The sequence below is a fragment of the Mixophyes fleayi genome, chromosome 1, assembly GCF_038048845.1.
Source record: "Mixophyes fleayi isolate aMixFle1 chromosome 1, aMixFle1.hap1, whole genome shotgun sequence".
NCBI lineage: Eukaryota > Metazoa > Chordata > Amphibia > Anura > Limnodynastidae > Mixophyes > Mixophyes fleayi.
In genome coordinates this window covers 170,994,461-171,013,315 of record NC_134402.1, presented here as the reverse complement: position 1 = coordinate 171,013,315, position 18,855 = coordinate 170,994,461, and the positions used below count along the sequence as shown (strand labels likewise).

Here is an 18,855-nt window from a genome sequence, read left to right as displayed (position 1 = left end):
TGCAACAACCTACCTTTGCGAACAAGGATTTTCCACTCTAACGAACATAAAAACAAAGCAGAGAAATCGATTGGACGCTGAAGACTGTATCTAAATTGCTCTGACATCAAAATGCCTCAATATTGATGCTCTTGGATCAAAAATGAAGCAACATCATTTCTCCAAAACCTGAAGTTTTGAAGTCGAAGTTTTTAAACAAATTTTGAATAGATTCAATAATATTTTGAATTCCAATAACTAATAATATATGATTTCCTTCCTTTCAAATCAAGGGGGTACGTTGGTGTATCTAAATATATTTTGGGGTAAAAGGTAAAAAAAAGTTCCCTGACCCCTGTTCTAATTAGTCCAAATACTTCAATTGGTAAGTGAAAACCTTTAGTCCCCACAGACACTGACATTTTGGCACACATATCAATGCAAACTTCTATATAATATGACACACTTACATAAAATTAAGCACATAACGTTACAAAAGACCATTTGCGTGAGATTTGTAATTTTCAAGGTTGTAAATTAGCTTCAGTCACTCAGTCAGCTAACTTATAAGCTAGCACCTGCTTGGATGGCGGAGAGCAACAAAGAGGGTGTTAAACTATACATATGACATAGAAAGAAGCAATACAACACATAGGTCAATCATTGTGCTCTTTCATGTGATTAAGGGAAATATTTGGTAACAGGGGAACTTTAAATTATAAAAATACTGCATGCTTTTCTTAGTGTACAAGTATGTTCAGGTACACAACAGTGGTTATCAAAGTGAAAATGTGCAGAGACACATAGCAACAGTTCAGGTTGGCAAATCATTTGTCTAATTGCACTAGATCTATAAATATCTATAGGTTAATGCACATTTAAACATATTTTATAATAGTATTTACAATTTACACCCTTAAATATTTTCAAATTTCAGAATGGAAAACACCAATTATAAGATAAATGTAAGTAGAATATATTATGTGAACCAGAAGTCAAAACAAATTGAATATGCAGTTACCCAGTCAGATGCTGGCTAAAAAATTATAGTCCATGGGACGAGACTTGGTTCAGCAGCCTGATAGGAACATTTTAAAGAGAAAAATGCAGGTAGCTCAGTTATTCAGCCCAAGGTATGGGATCGGCCAAGGGGGACGATGCCCCCAGCCCAGCCAGACCCTGTACCAAATAGTCAAAGTGGATATTTAGAAGTGACAATATGGAAATTTAGAATTGGTGGTATGAAAAATAATGGAAATGTAAGTGAATGTAATTTGCTGGTTTTACAATGAAGGCAGTAGGAGAAGTGACGGTATGGGATACCACCATATACACCCCCACTTTGAACTGTTAAAGATACATAATTATTTGGAAGAGTCTGATGCTTTTATTTTAGGATTATTACTCCAGATTGAGCAGTTTAGTTTCTACAAAGGCTACTGTACTGAAGGTGAAAACAGAAAAACTCCCTCTGACGGTAAAACCAACTGGGAATTATAGCCAATCTGTGTTTCTTAGGACATTGACTTTCTATTTTTTTTTCCTTGTTTATCCAGTGATATAATCTTTATATACAGGATGCTGTTTTCCCATACCTTAGTAAGTTAATCACTTTCAAGGTACAGTTTTGTATCTGCTGCTAAGGTCTGCATAATTATATATTCATTCATTTCAATTTATAATAATTTTGATATTTTATTTATGTATTTTAATGTGATTATTACACAAATCATTTAAGTGTTATGAATTTTAAGCCAATTGTTTACATTTACATTTTAAACTCTCCCATTGCATTTTTTTAATATACTATATATATATTTTTAGCACTGTTCCTTTTGTGTTTTTTTTATTTGTTTACCAAGGCACATTTATTTTTGCATTTTTGCGCTTTATACAGCACAAAAAAATTTTGGGATCTTTTTAAATCTTAATAATTGATAACAGTATTATCTTTTTAGGATCTGACACTTTGAAATGAATTAAACCACAGCTTCAGATATAATAAGAGGGTGGGGAGAACCTTACTCAAAAGTATATATGTGAAAGCATGGCGAAAAAAAGCTAATATTTTATTTTCATTTTTTCCCCCCAAAGACTTAAAAAAATGTACAAAAATAAACAAAACTTTTAGCGTGATGAATAACATTTTTCATCAAGATGTTTACATAGTGCTACTCTTTATTCTCCCTCAAAAACTTTCTAAGTAACATCTATATAACAGAAATATTACATATTTGCCTAGTTTATGTCCAAGGGACAAGTGCAGGGGAATGGAGACGCAATTTGCGTCTTCACTGTCCCATCTCCCTCTATACAGTGCTGCAGTACGTCTCATTGCCCAGCAGAAGAGGGGCCATGATTATTATTATTATTATTATTATTATTAATATTTATTTATAAGGCGCCACAAGGCATCTGCATGATGGCGCAGTTTGCATCGAATCGCGTCACCAAGGCCCAGCCCAATTCCGAATAAAGTGAAGTGGGATCCAGAAGAGTGGGCTAATCTGCTGGCAATCCAGGAGGATAAATCGAAATTTTGGAATCTACCAAACATTCTGTCAGAGTAGGCAAGTATGTTTTTATGTATTATTATTAGTTTTTATTTATAGAGTGCTACAAAGTGTCCACAGCGCTATACAGGAACAAACAATAGGACAGTACAAGGTAAAACAGCACGGTACAATTAACAATAAACACTATAACTCAGTTAGCTCAAAGCACAGCTAAAAGAAAGGCTGAAAAGGTGAGGGATATTCAGTGCAGGTTGGAAATCTGTGCCCAGGAGGGTGGGCACAGTTAACAGAGGAAGAGCCAATGAAGGGTGTAGAGAAAAGCAAGAGAAGAGACAGTAGGCAGAAGGCTAAAGGAGAGGTGGGCAGAGTAGCTGGAGAGCAAAGTTAAAAGTGGTGGAAACAGGAGGAGAGATGACCCTGCTCAAAGGAGCTTACACTCTAAAGGGGTGGGGCAGACAAACCAAAGACTCAAGGGTGAAATGGGGACAGAGTCACACGGAGCGATAGAGGACGGGGAAGAAGGTAAGTGAGAGAGAGGTAACTAACAAGGTGGGTAGTTAAGCGGATGCCTGATAGGCTTTTAAGAAAAGGTGGGTTTTTGATGCCAGTTTGAAACTTCACAGATTGGGGGAAGTTCTGATAGAGGGTGGGAGATCGTTCTAATGGAGGGGGGCAGCGCGGGTGAATGTATGTAAAATAACCAAGAATATTAAGTCAGATATTGTTCACAATTCCTGTTCACTGATGACAAGCAGTAGATTACAACTCTCAAATGTGCAAGATTCATTCTGTCAGCTTGGGACACTGCCACTTTCACAGGAAAAGGAAGGAGGATTTTGCGTCTTCCCAATTCATGGACTTGCCTTTATGTTGTCTTTTAACCTTGCAACCATTTTTTCCCTGTAGAGATTAGAAAAAGGTGCATACTGCCCTGCTTGTTCTAAAGCCTCAGGAAAGAGGAGACGGAATAATGGAGATTAAAGTATATTTTTATATGGAAAGATACAAGTGTAAATTTCTACTAATTTAATATATTAAATTAATTTCAGCTTTATCTTTTATAACCTAATTCATGATTTAATTCCTATGAATCACATATTATGTGAGAAACTATCCAACCTTAGCAGTGAGATGAGACCTGCCGGGAACTGAAGTTATTCCCAATTCATTCAGGAAAGACCTCTCCCCTGCTTCCATTACTAAATTTGCATATGCAGTAGCTTAATGTTTAAATTGTTAAGTGCGTATTGTTGCTAACCAATAACGATTGTCGAATCTCGATTTGTGTTTCCAACGCACAAAGATTTATTCTCTTAAAGTAGCAAAATATATTCAAGCAAAATAATAATAAGTACAGCCGTTACTTATCGCAGGCGCTCTGGATCCAGTGTACAGTCATTCAATCCTGAAGTCTGGGGACAAGATGTCTGAACACTAGATGAGAAGCTGCAGCTTATATGCACACAGGAATACAGTAAAACAATGAAGATGGTATAGCTTGCTTCTATTGGTCCAGGTTTCAGGAAGGTCCAATGGGTTGTCAATCATTGGCTAGTTCATTCTAAAGAATCCAAAGGAGGGGGTCATCTCTCCAGAGGGTATGCTCTGCTCTTCCCGCCAAGATTCCTTAGTCTTAAGTAGTTCATAATTCCTTATCATTCATAACTTGTGTATGCACTCTGCGATTCCTTCGCAGAGTGAACCGAACAGTAGAATATGATAAGAGGTTTATTATGATACCACACATGATATGATTCCTTCAACCTGTTCCATATATTTCACTAATGTGCCTATAACTTATAATATGAAACATAAATACTACTATATTTCGACATAAATGACTATGTGTTGCAACTACCATTAATGTGTACTATTTTACAAGTGTGCGTGTTTGTGCGATTGTATGTAAAAGACTAAATACTGTTGTGCCACGTGTTGCAGCTGCGTACGCCCTTTCACGCCGTAGCGTGCCCTTTTACGCAGTAGCTTACCGTTCGCATCTTTTCAGACAAAGACAACCAAGTTTGCTCGATTTTAATTGAAATGACTTTATCCAATTGGCTGACTTCGACAATATATTCAAGCTAACCATTAAATTATATTTGTTTTTTTCACTGTCAGCAACATGGAGTGACCAACTTCAGGGATATATATCCATTTATGAAATCAAGTGCAATTTCCGAGAAAGAAACACTGATTTGTAGATACTATCAAATGAAAGATACATTTTCAAATGAATCTAGGATGACTGGACACATCTTTGTTCTGTAACTGCCGAATTAGTGGTGCTATATATTATATATATATATATATATATATATATATATATATATATATATATATATATATATATACACAAGTTAACCCGTGCATGATACTCATGCATTCTAGTCAAATCAAGCTACTTAAGGTCTTAAAAAGGTTCTTGTCATGCATTTGGACCTAGCCCAGGCCTCCTCAGGGGAAGAGCGTTAGTTCCCGACGCAAGCGGCCTTTTTATTGTGTGTTCATGAGGTAAAATTACCTCACGAAAATGAGTTTGACCCCTCAACTCGTAAATTTAGCCTTTACTACCCCTCCCACGGGGGGGAAGGGGGGATGATGGAAGTTAACTGACTTGACTATTCTAATTTTTTTGTCAAATAATGTCAGTATACCAAATTTCAGGTCAATTGGATGAGCCCTTTCTGAGAAAATAGTTTTTTCCACACACACACACACACACACACTAACGCACGCCTCTACACATGTGTGTTCATGAGGTAAAATTACCTCACGAAAATTAGTTTGAGCCCTACCAAATTTCAGCCCTTTTTGAATTTTTTTTCCCACACACACTAAGAATTTAGTAGGTCAGTGTATAACTCTGCCCAGCAGGTGGCGCTGCAACTTGGTTTTTTTTTTTACACACACAGACGCCACTAAGCATTTATATATTAGAGATATATATATATATATATATATATATATATATATATATATATATATAAATAATTGATGAAGATGAACTCCTGCCAATCAACTTCCTCAAATAACCAACTGCGTACCAAACACTCTCAATATCTTCATTTGCAGATAGATCAATACCTGAAGATCCAAATGCAAATGACAAAGCTCTTGTAAGATAAATATGTTCATCTGGGACTCCATTATCAATAAATGAAGATGCATATCGGCAAGGAGATTTTAAAGCACTAAGACCTTCATGCTGTTTGCCCAGCACATATGATTCTTGTAGAGTAAAACATATTGAGCTGTATTACAATCTGTCCAAGGAACAACCAGCAAAGCACACTGTCTTGCATTAGTTACAGATGAATGGATACATTCAAACTTTTTGATAACAACAGCTCAGCCAGTTTATTATAAATCCATTGAAAATGAGAGAAAATATAAACTTCTGATTATATCAGTAGTAGAATAAAAAGTATTTGCATGGGAAATCATAATTGATAAATATCCACCTATTACTGCAATATGATGTATATCCCATGAGCTCAACCAGCTTCTTATTGACAGTATGAAGTTGGACAAAAGATCTAAAGGAGAGCAACAGAAATTATCAAACATTTAAAATATACTCATATTGTATTTGCAGGGTCAATTTTTAACATAAGGACACACCATCATATATGGTGAAAGTCTCCAGTTGCATCACAACCCTGGAGAAAGAGGGATTAATAAGGACACATAACATTTAGATGCACAGTACATATTATATATTCTGTAGAGTCTTGTAAGCTTCCTTATTAAAGTAAACATAAACAGAAAATCTGAGTCTACTAACAATCTGTAAACGGTATACTCAGCCTACCAAAATTTCACAGACTAGTAAATTATGTTAGCTTTTTTTTTTTATATTTTAACCATTGTTTCAATAAATTTTCTGTTAAATAATACATTAATATGGCATAACTCTTAACTTATCCCTTTTCTAGGATTCTGTAGAAGTGATTACAATAGCTATCTCTATGAGGAAAATCTACAGTGGATCTGCAATTTTGGCATACATAGTGAGATACTGAGATCATCATCATTGTGAGGACACCGGGGTTAGAACCAAAGCTCACTAGATACCCTGTCCTCTAGGTTCACAGGTCACACAGGTAAGGAGACAGGAAAGAAATAATAATCCCTTTTATTAAACAAAGTGTACACACTTAGTAAAATACAACAGTGCTCCCCAAGGAGAAACTTGTTCCCCCACCAAATATATCAAGTGTCAGAAAATCACCAGTTCAAGTAAAAACTCCCCAACAAAGTCCCCAGCAGGTTACCTCCAAGCACAGAGTCCTAGCAGGCCCAAACTCCTGGTAATAAAATCCACAGCTGACAATCCAAGTGGGCCACGGTTTCTGATCCTTAAGGTGGGTCTGTGTATCTTGCTGATCCCAGCCGCTCGGCCAACTCTCCACCAGCTTGGTGGGACCCTGGGTATAGTCTCCCTACCGATGTAGGCTCACCAATTCCCCAGAATCTGCGCGTGTCTCCCGATGGAGTGGTAACAGAATTAGTCCTAGAGGTACACTGTCCGATCTCTGTCAAGAAGCTCCTGCCTTAAGCATTCCTTTAAGGCCCTGCGAGAATACGGTTACTCTCCAACAGTCCAAGTGCTCACTGTCTCAAGATTCTCCAACAACTCCCCCCCTCCCCCAGACAGCTCCCCTTTTGTCCCTTCCACAACCCCCCACTCATTGTCCTCTTCTGATTGGTGGTGTGGAGAGTTTGGGTGGTAACAGGGGTGGAAATAGTGCATGACATCAGTGGTCTCCCCCCTGCGGTGATGGTGCCATTCGGACTGTGTTGCATACTTGCTAGAACAATAGTTAGCAAACAGGGAGAGACCCCCTCCTGATTTTAGATAAGGTCCTGACCCTCCTCTTTTTAACCCGTTCCACTACATTTTGATGTCACAGGGTCCACAGCTGATTCCCACTTCCTGTGAGCTGCCTCTCCCCTCCCTCTCTGGACACCACAGCAATAACAGATCTGGCCACCGGGCGGCATTTAATAACAGAGTGGGCCATGGTTGTTCAGTTGGCCCACTGAGGACAGACCGGGTTGGCAGGATATTCTCAATATAAGGCCCGGGTCTGTCACAATCATCATTTATTTATATAGCGCCAACATATTCCGTAGCGCTTTACAATTGGGCACAAACACAGTAAACTAATATCAGCCGTTTTATCATTTATCATTTATTGCAAGCACGCAGTATTGTTATTAACATTTATTGTGTTCCTAACCTTTCCAATCACACATACATTTTTATATATGTAAAAATAGAAACCAATGGGTACTCGCTCTAAATAAATAAAAAATATCATCAATAATCCCATTGTCACTTCCTACTTATTTCCTCTACTATCCTCTTAAGACCCTCAAAATTTCCTTTTGCCACATATGACCAACACCATTTTATTGTACGTCCCAATCCTTCCAGCTCCCAACCCATCAGATTCCTACTTGCTGCGGTGTTTGGTGAAGGTCACAGTAGCTGTAGCTCCATTTGGGGGGAGAACAGAGCACCAGTGACTGCCATTGATGACATCACTGGTAGGGTAAGAGCTGTCCGATGCATAAAGGTAGACTCAAACCCAGACACCCAACCCATCCCACAAACATAGCACTTTAGTCCTGAGCCATAGTGGACCTCAGTGGAGATGACAGCAGGAAGCAGGTCCAAAAGAAGCACAGGTAACAGTGACAATTAGCCTCTTAGCAGCTGCTACACTGATATCTCATGGCCGTGTTTAAGTGGTTATACTTTGATGAAGTAAGCAGTTTTACCATTACTTGCCATAATTTTGCATTATAAGTACACCTATTTTTAACCTCCATTTAATTAACAGCATTTTTCTTCCTGGAGTTTTATAACAAATATGTTCTCAATTGTGTGCATTCTATAGCTCTTATGAAACCTTTCTTTTGTATGTATAAGTTACAGGCTTTGGGGCAGTGTTTTCTTTGCATAAATAATACATTCTAGAGGTAAGTAAATGCTGCTGATGTATCTATGGTAGTAGAAGAATCTGTGTTATATGACCCATCCACCTTAAGGAAACGCCTCAATGGCATGGAATGCCAACTTTCTACCCCCATACTAAGATGGGGTAATGAGAAACACCAAGATATACTGTGATAGGCAGGAATATCTGCAATATATAACTCCTCTTAGCTACAGTTCCATGACAAAGTTTATGAACCATAAAGTATTGTCTCTATCTCTGCTTTATTTGTACATAATATGTGTTCTTATCTTCATCGATTTTTTAAGTTCCTTATCTCTTCTCAGTCCTCTAATCCCCGCCGCCTCTTTGCCACATTCAACTCACTCCTCTCCCCCCCTCCCACCCTCCCTCTCTGCCTCTGACTTTGCCTCCTTTTTCTATTCCAAAATTGAAGCCATCAGACGGAACATCTCCTCCTCCCACTGCCCTCCCGCCCCCCTCACCACGTCACCTCCCGCCATTAACCAGCTGTGGTCATCCTTCATCCCCACTTCAGGTGAAGAAGTTCGCTCCCTTATTCTTTCCTCTCCACCCTCAACCTGTCCTCTGGATCCCATCCCCTCCCACCTCCTTCGCTCTCTCTCTCCGACTGCCTGCTCTTACCTCGCTCACCGCTTCAACCTATCACTCTCCTCTGGCGTTGTCCCATCCTCATTCAAACACGCTCTTATCTCGCCTATCCTCAAGAAACCCAATCTTGACCCCACCTCTCTTCCTAACTACCGCCCTATCTCTCTTCTCCCTTATGCCTCCAAATTAATTGAGCGGATTGTCTGTAGCCGCCTCACCAGACACCTTTCTGACAACTCCCTCCTTGACCCTCTCCAATCCGGCTACCGCCCCCTCCACTCCACCGAAACAGCCCTGGCTAAAGTTACTAATGATCTCCTATCAGCCAAATCCAAGGGTCACTACTCCATACTCATCCTCCTCGACCTCTCCGCGGCCTTCGACACTGTGGACCACCCCCTCCTGCTGCATACTCTTCTCTCTCTCGGCCTCTCTGGCTCTGTTCATGCCTGGTTCACCTCATACCTTGCTAACCGCTCCTTCTCTGTATCCACGGCTGGTGCTTCCTCCACCCCCTCCCCTCTCCCTGTTGGAGTCCCTCAGGGCTCTGTTCTTGGCCCTTTACTCTTTTCGCTCTATACTTCATCCCTTGGAGCTCTCATCTCTTCGTTCGGTCTTCAGTATCACCTATATGCTGACGATATTCAACTCTACTTCTTTTCTCCTGATCTTTTCTCCTCCCTCCTCTCTCATGTAACTGACTGACTCTCAGCCATCTACTCCTGGATGTCTTCACGCTTTCTTAAAATTAACATCTCCAAAACTGAACTCATTGTCTTTCCCCCACCCAGACCCCCTTCCCACTATGACCTCTCTATAACTGTTAACAACTCCACTATCTCCTCTGTCACCCAACTCCGCTGCCTAGGAGTCACTCTTGACTCCTTTCTCTCTTTTGCCCCCCACATTCAATCCCTTGCCCAAACCTGTCGCTTCCAACTCCGTAACATTGCCTGCATCCGTCCTTTCCTCTCTCAAGATGCCACCAAAACTGTCATCCATGCTCTCATCATCTCCCGCCTCGACTACTGCAATCTCCTCCTTACTGGCCTCCCCTGCTCCCACCTCGCCCCCCTCCGCTCTATACTTAATGCGGCTGCGAGACTCATCTTCCTCCTCTGCCTCCCCTCTCTGTCTTGCCTTACACTGGCTCCCCTTCCCCTACAGAATCCTTTTCAAACTCCTCACCACCACCTACAAGGCTCTCTCCCAGTCTACTGCCCCTTATATCTCTAACCTCCTCTCCATCCACACTCCCGCCCGCTCCCTGCGCTCAGCCAATGATCGCCGCTTCTCCTCCACTCTGATTACTTCTTCCCACTCTAGAATACAAGACTTCTCCCGAGCTGCCCCCCTTCACTGGAACGACCTCCCTCGCTCCATCCGTCTATCACCCAATCTGTGCTCCTTCAAGCGGGCACTTAAAACTCACCTGTTCCTTAAGGCCTACCAACCATCCACTTAACCTCTCACCTCTTCTGTTTCTCACTGGCTCCTTTTTCTCTCCCCTTTGCTTCACTGGCTCCCTCTTGTGCCTGATTTTGTCTACCCTCCCTTAGGATGTAAGCTCGTATGAGCAGGGCCCCTCTCCCCTCCTGTCTCCAGACCTGTTCTTCCGCTCCGTCTTTACATTATTTGCCTGCCTGGAGTTTCTGAAGTTCTGGTACTTTGTGTTTATTGTTCTGTATTGTTTTACCCTGTATAGTCTACTGTTTGTACCATGTACGGCGCTGCGGATACCTTGTGGCGCCTAACAAATAAACGATAATAATAATAATAATAATAATAATAATAATCGATGTTCTAAAATGGTATTTTTACATTTCTTTATTAAAATAAGCAATTCAACATCTCTGTCCTAATTTGTGACGTATGGGAACTTTTAGATTTAGACATCTTATAGAACCCATACATTCATGCAAGTCTTCCTGTAACTAATTGATCAGTCAAATACATTGTCTTAGAGGTATATTCCTCTAAGGTTCCTCTTTGCAGAACTGTATCAATCCATTCTTATTTTTGAATTACCTGAACCTGATTTATTAAGGAAAGTAACCAAAAAAAGGAGTACATTTTCTTCTTGACATCCCATGTTACAATGCAAGGAGTGCAAAGTAGTTTATTATTTTGCACATAAGTTAAATACCTGCTGTTTTTTTCATGTAGCTTTCGCTAAAGGATATAAAGAACTATATTATATAGAATGGTTCCTTTTAACTTGTGAAATAAAGATTATTTTTTTAGAAAAAAAATGTTTTTGCTCATAAAAGTTGTATATAGAGAGAATGTGCATCAGTTGTTAGATTCCCTTTTCTTTTCCTTAAATGATAAATAAAAGATTGTTAAAGTAAATTTTACTGAAACTAACAGAAATACATACGAATTCACATATAATACTAATATATACAGAACCAATGTATTATAAAGGCCTGTAGTATTACTCAGAACCTGTACTTTTAAGAAGATGAACTTTATCCTAGTTTTAGCAGAAAAACAAGTTATGCAATATTACTAATGAGACACAGATGTATATCTTAGGGTCCAACTGTTGTGCAAGATGGAGTCAACAGGATGGGAACCAAGGTTAGTTTGGCTAAAATAAGGTTAGAATGACCTTTAAAACAAAGCCCATGTCCAAAGAAATGTCTTCCTTGTAAGTGGGAGTTATGATGTATTGTCTGTCTTATCGGACGCCAGGAGGTTTGGTTTTGGCGATTGACAGTTGATGACATGTAATGCTTTTGGCACAAGTGACCATTTTACCCTATAAAGATACGAGCACTAAGTTTATCTGATCAGAATTGGCTATCATATTGACTTTGATATACACTGAACGTACCTGCTCCGTTCAGTTCATTATATTTCATTATTAATCAATAAAAAACCTATTATTGGAAGAAAACTTGTTCATCCATTTATTACCTATTAAAAGATTACTTACATAAGATGTAAAGGGAAATTTGTTCTGCATATCATGCCCTAAATGAACTCTCTTTCATCCTTACTTGCCCTGTACTACTGCCCTAGAAGATATATAACCATAATGATAATATAAATGATAAGGTATACTGTACACTAGCGAATGAGGATATTAGAAGTCACCAAGGAGTGCATTAATCACACTGTAGCCATTTTCTTTTTTTAAAAAAATTGTGTATCTTTATTAAAATAACAAATACAACATGCAAACAAAATTACGAAATTGGAAATGCTATTATGAGGCATTTAAAAATAGTTACTATGACATGTACTACAGAATGAATATAAAAAGAAGCATATGGAAATGTACCTGACCAGTAAAATTGCATAATAATATAAGACTATTGACAAAGAAATGCTAAGGTACAACATATATATAACATCAAGTGTGTGATGTGACTAAAACATTCCTTGCACGAGGTGGATTAAGGATCTAGAACCCTATCACATACCAAGCAGGTAAGTACTCTACAGAATCGGAGATACTAGGGGACAAAAAGTTGTCATCAGCTTGGGCATGTTTTATAGAACTTATTTTGGGCTCCCCTACATTTGTACATAAAGCAATTCTGTCTATCTGTAACATTGAAAAAAAAATCACCCTCCTGAAGCCATAGGGTAGACTCTGATATCCATGATCTAGCTATTAACACCTTAACTAAAGTGGTCAGGTGGAACACATATTTGGAATCAGCATCTTCAAGTTCCAGAATCCAAATCCAAACCAAACAGGCACACCTTGGTATTAGGGGGATACGACTAACCCTGTACTGTGAATAAGTCACAAACTGAGGACCAGAGAATAAATATTGGGGGACAGTCCCATATCATGTGCATAAAGGAGACCACAGGGTCACCATACCTCGGGCACACTGCCGAGGGTAGCCTGGCCATCATAAATAGGTGGAGTGGCATAAGATTTACACTGTGCAAGACAGAGAGTTGAATTTATTGAAATCTAAGGTAGCAGCCTTCGTGGTATATTTACTAAGCTGCAGGTTTGAAAAAGTGGAGATGTTGCCTATAGCAATCAATCAGATTCTAGTCATTATTTATTTAGTACATTCTACAAAATGACAGCTAGAATCTGATTGGATGCTATGCTGAAAACATCTTTTTCAGACCTGCTGTTTAGTAAATACACCCTTTAGTCTTGTCCAAAACCTGGTCACAATTTGAATCTGCAAAATACCATCCCATCTGTGTCTCAGGGCAGCAAGGCCTCTGGCAGCATCAAAGGGTATAGATAAGCATAAATTGCTGAGATCAGTCCACATAACCCCAATTTCTGAAGGAAACTCCTGAGTAGGGTGACCCCAATCATGGGAGGGGGCATCTCTGAACTGGGACCCAAAATTATGCTCAATTACTAGGGAAGGCCCCCTGGTTTTTTAAAAAAAGCGAAGGGAGGTAAGTGGGACCCCATCTACTCATCCAGAAAAACCACCAACCTCCCACCAGGAGATTTCCCCACCCTATACTTCTGCTGGGTCAGCTGAGAGGCATTGTAATGCAACTTCAAGTTAGGGAGTGCGAGACCCCGGCAGCCTTGGACCTACACTGATTGGAGATTTTAACTCTTGGTCACCCAGATCAGGGATTAATTTATTAATGCCCAGAAAAACACCATTTAGGATATAGACTGGGGTGTGCTGAAGTGTATATATGTTTCGATTGAATAAGCATTTTAATTATATTATCCACCCTGTTAAAGTGAGGGGAAGTATTTTCAGTGTGGGTCTTACTTTAATTGTAGTCTATATTTAGAGCTACAGATTCTGAACTATTGATGGTAGTCCTAGTTGCTCCATCCTTTTACACAGGTCACAGCACTCAAGGTCAAAGAGATCTATTAAAATTCTGCTAATTCTGCTAATTTTCTGTACTTTATTCTTTGTTATATTATAAGCTATACACTACAATTACTCTATAGTGCACTCAATACTAAACACGATGCAGTATTGTTCACTATATTACACATTAAACTAAAAACTACATTCTCCAGATCCATTTTGTTTTTCTAACAACCTAGCACAGTTATCAAGTTTCACTTGTTGCTAGTTCTTGCTGTAATCATTAAATTAGCCTAATTAAGGTTAACACTATAATATATTACCCACCCTATCCTCCTGCTGGGTCAGCTGAGAAGCATTGTAATGCAACTTGAAGTTAGGGAGTGCAGTCTTCCACACTTTACAGTACAATAAGATATGCTGTACATGAGGTGCCAGAGGTTGCCTAAGCCTACCCAACACTACAGACTACACTATAGAGATGAACTCTAACAGCCACTTAAACACAGCTTCTGTCTCCACAGCTTCTGTCTCCACTGTACAACTGCAGTGTTATGTGGCAGGAGCTGGATGTTGAGAGAAGAGTAGAAAGTGAAAGAAGAGGCCTGTTTAGAAACATTTTCTTCTCAGTCAATGCGGCACTGAACATTCATTGAGAGGTTTAGACCCATAGTAATGGCGAATATATAGATTTATGCAATGTTGTATTAAAGGAATAATACAGCCTCATAGGACCCATATATATTTATTACCGCCCACAGCAAAAAAACATTATTAATCTCGCCATCCTCTATCTCCTGCTTGCCTGTTTCAGACGGCATTGGTATATCATGTGAATGATAAGGTAACGCTGTAGAGGCATTGGTAATACTGATGCCTGTTTAGAGGAGTGCATATCTGGAATGGCACAGGTTTAGGGAGAACCACTGAATCAAGAAGAATGCTGGTCCCCATGTAAATTCCATTCATTCATATTATAATATAAATTATAAAATGTTATCAATAAACTGAGTTTGATAAGGACATTCTAAAATATTGACAACATTTTGCACTAATTATGTTCGGTGGTGGTAAAGGCTGTTTTGCAGAGGTGCAAAATTCCGGTTGTACAGTCTTTGCGTTCCACTTTTACTTTTTCCACGAAATGGAATTCCACACTGTGGGCCTGATTCATTAAGGATCTTAACTTAAAAAACGTCTTATTTCAGTCTCCTGGACAAAACCATGTTACAATGCAAGGGGTGCAAATTAGTTTTCTGTTGTGCACATAAGTTAAATACTGACTGTTTTTTCATGTAGCACACAAATACTTGATAGCTTATTTGTACACTGAAATTTAAAGTTGATATTTGTGTGCTACATGAAAAAACAGTCAGTATTTAACTTAAATTGGTCAACACAATTCTCTCTCTTTTACAGAACATCTGTTTTTTTATCCTGAATAGAATATTGTATATTTATCTAAACTCGTAAATAAAAAGAAATAGCATTGACAAAATTATTGACATTCTAGATTTAATATTGAGTAGTGCAGCCTATAGTCAAACTAACTACATAAACCACTCCCTATAGCCATGGATGAACTTCCTGCACCTCTCTATTGTTAGCTCTTCTTCTCAGCTATCTGTAATTTGGAGGGTGCCTTCTCTCAAATGCTGTGTGCAGGTCAGTCCATAGGTGTTCTATGAGATTTAGATCTGGACTCATTTTTGGCCATTTCAGAACAGTCCGTCTTGTCTTAAGCCATTCTTGGGGGCTTTTTGAAATGTGTTTAGGGTCATTGTCTAGCTGAAAGACACATATACTTAATATGAAAACCCAGCTGGGGAACACCATTGGAGCTTTCTTGTGACTTTCTTGGCAGTGGGGCCCTCCTGCTCCTCCTATCATATAAACCCCTTTAAATGTGATGGTGATGGATGGTGCAAGTTGAGCTGTTGTACCTTGTGTCTGAAGGCCAACTTGAATCTATTTAGCAATTGATCAAGGTGATTTCTCCACCATACGAACCATCCTGCGCTGTAATCTTTGCTAAAGTTTTCTCTTGCGGCCACAACCAGGGAGATTTGCTACAGTGCCATGGGCCTTAAACTTCTTAGTAACCTTACGTAGAGTGAGTCCAGGAACAGCAAGGTCTCTGGAGATTGATTTGTAACCATGCTTAGCTACAATCTTCTATCAGAACTCCTCAGACACTTATCTTGCTTTTTTTTTTTGTTGCATGCTTACTTCAGCATACACAGTGACACAAAACAGGAGAATAAATCCTTTTCTGAATTCAAGCTAGGAGTGATTTCATATTGCAGGCACCTGCTACTCACAAGTGAGTCAGTTCCAAAGTAAAGGAGAATCAACTGTACCTTATTACTAAAAACTGCAAGGGTGGCAATAATTATAAATAAATAAATAATCATACACACACACACACACACACACATATACATATATATATATATATATATATATATATATATATATATATACATACACACACGCACACTAATTTCATTCAATTCTGTTCCTATTAAATTTTTTATACAGCCACTTGTAAATTTCCATATCACCAATTCAAAATCTCCACTTCGACCACTGTGTGTGTACATATATATAGTTAGACAGATATACTGTATATATATATATATATATATATATATATATATATATATATATATATATAAATAAATCTCACTGAATACATACACAAAACAAATCCTCACAAATCTTTTTAATTTGAGAAAGGAATCCAATTAGGATAATGCACACTAATACTGTGGACTGGATTATAATGTGCAAGATAAATATTTGTTTATATATTTAATAGTCAGAGAACTATGGGAACATGTGAAACTGTTGATACATTCTTTATGTGTAGCTTCATAGATTTTAACATTTCCCAAGAAAATAAAAATGGAATTTGTGATATATAGTTCAAACAGGTGGGCACACACGAATCAGTGATCACCTACAGCCACAAACTAGGCAAATATAACAAACAAAATTGTTACATTTTAAAATGTTACAACCCAGCTTAATGGCGTCACTTAACATAAAATGCCTATGGTTAATGTATTTCCCTTCACGCACCTTAAATAACCTTCATATGCTAACAGTGTAACTTAAACTAAAATGCAAATCCTTGTTTATATGGATATTTAGCTAAATAAATTGTTGCTATATTTGAGTACATTTAATATTTTAATCTAATATACTGTACTATTTTGCCACTGTTGATAATATGAATTATGACACCATTAAAATACCAATATTTGAAATGACTGATACTAACTTAAATTGCTATCAGAGCAGAATGGTTTAATCCATCATTTTAATCACAGCCTGAAACAGGTTATCCTGTCAATATTCTAAACATAATAGTAGATAGATGTGAACATAATACTTTTTTTTCAAAACAATGTATGTATATCTATATCTATCTATCTATCTATCTATATATATATATATATATATATATATATATATATATATATTATTAAAGTTATTTTAACAAAGAGAAATAATAACATACATAAGTTTAGAAATGCAGATTGCTTGCTTACCTCTGAAGAGAGTCAAAATCAGAAAAATCCATAGGTAGAGACCATAATCTAAAACCCTCTGACACTTCTCCAAAAGCATTTTACTAGCAAGCCAGATCCAAGCAGATGATGTCAATTAAAACCACACACTGATATGATGCAGATCCGAAACTGATTCCTTAAGCTGTTGTCCAAATAAAACATCTTCATTGAAAAAGCAGTAACAGCAATAAAACATTGTATCCCAGAGGTGACATAAACTTCCAGATGTTGTTACATCCGAAGTGTGGCAGAAATGCAGTCCAGGGGCAGTGCTAGATTCTGACCATCTATTGTCTTCTACACAAGGGCATATAACAATAAAACACAAGACAAGAAATTGACTATTGTTCAGTAGATAAAGAGGGATCGTAGTTTTCTGCACTGTGAATACACGACGTGCATGTGGAAGACTAGAGAGAGTGAGGGATGCTCAGTGCTGCGGGGAAAGAAGCTGCTTAAACACCTAAGAGGTCTGCTGTCCACTTTCACTGCTGTAAGTCACCAGATGGGTCAGCAGTGCCACAGTACTAGAAAGAGGTAGACCAAACTAATCTGGCTCCCAGGGTCTTTTCTTGGCAAAAATCTGCATTTTATGTCACTCACAGCAATATAAGTAGAAGTCCTTTTACAGGGCTGCACTGAATATCTTTACTATCGAATGCTTACAGTACATAACCATTCCTGCATGCTTTAGTAGGGGTTAGCTGAGGATGACCTAACTAGTTATTTGTAAGACATTTACTCCAGGTGCAAAATTATGTTGGGTTTTCAAAAAAATATATGAAATGATTTATGCAATGCTGCTTAAATAAACACAAGTTGTGTAAGTACTGTTTGCACTCCATTAAATAGTAATGCATAGTTTATTATGGAGATAATTATGAACATAACTAGATAACACTTAAAACATATGAGTTTCTTCTTACATACTCCCTCATTTTTCAGTGATTAATCTCACGGCTTTATCACAACGCAATATAAATTACATAATCAAATCTATATATATATATAAGACATTGATCCTCTGCACTCACCAAATGCATTATCATTGCTATTCTAGCTACATCAAGTTGTGCTCTCTATTCAAATCAAGGAATATTAGTTCCACATATTGCAATGCCTGTTAAGCTGACCAACTCACACCAAGACCTTCCCTTTCTGGCCAGTCCTACACTTAATATACACATAAATTCAATCTAAATATTTATATGATCATTGTTTTGCTTTTTTAACTTGGTTAAATCTCACCTGCACGCAGCTTTTAAAAGCAAATTCTCCCCTAACAATAGCAGCTATTAGACACCTAGGGAATCACCTGACATGAGTTGGGTAGGGAGGGGAGCAATAAGAGTTTAGTCACAAAATCCATTTCTAGCAAAGAGAGACTAGAAAGGAGGGGAAGATTTTGTGCTTGGATTTAATCAGTTTA

General features: G+C 38.3%; 1 protein-coding gene across 1 annotated transcript in view; it reads right to left on the bottom strand.

Moving 5' to 3' along the window:
* Positions 1-17,958, bottom strand: part of LOC142106658 (neuronal acetylcholine receptor subunit alpha-7-like) — a 202,156-nt gene extending 184,198 nt beyond the window's left edge. Inside the window, exon 1 of the mRNA XM_075189653.1 lies at positions 17,406-17,958. Coding sequence (XP_075045754.1) covers positions 17,406-17,484 — 79 coding nt within the window. The 5' untranslated portion in view covers positions 17,485-17,958. The remainder of the gene's footprint in view (positions 1-17,405) is intronic.
* Positions 17,959-18,855: the final 897 nt, after the last annotated feature.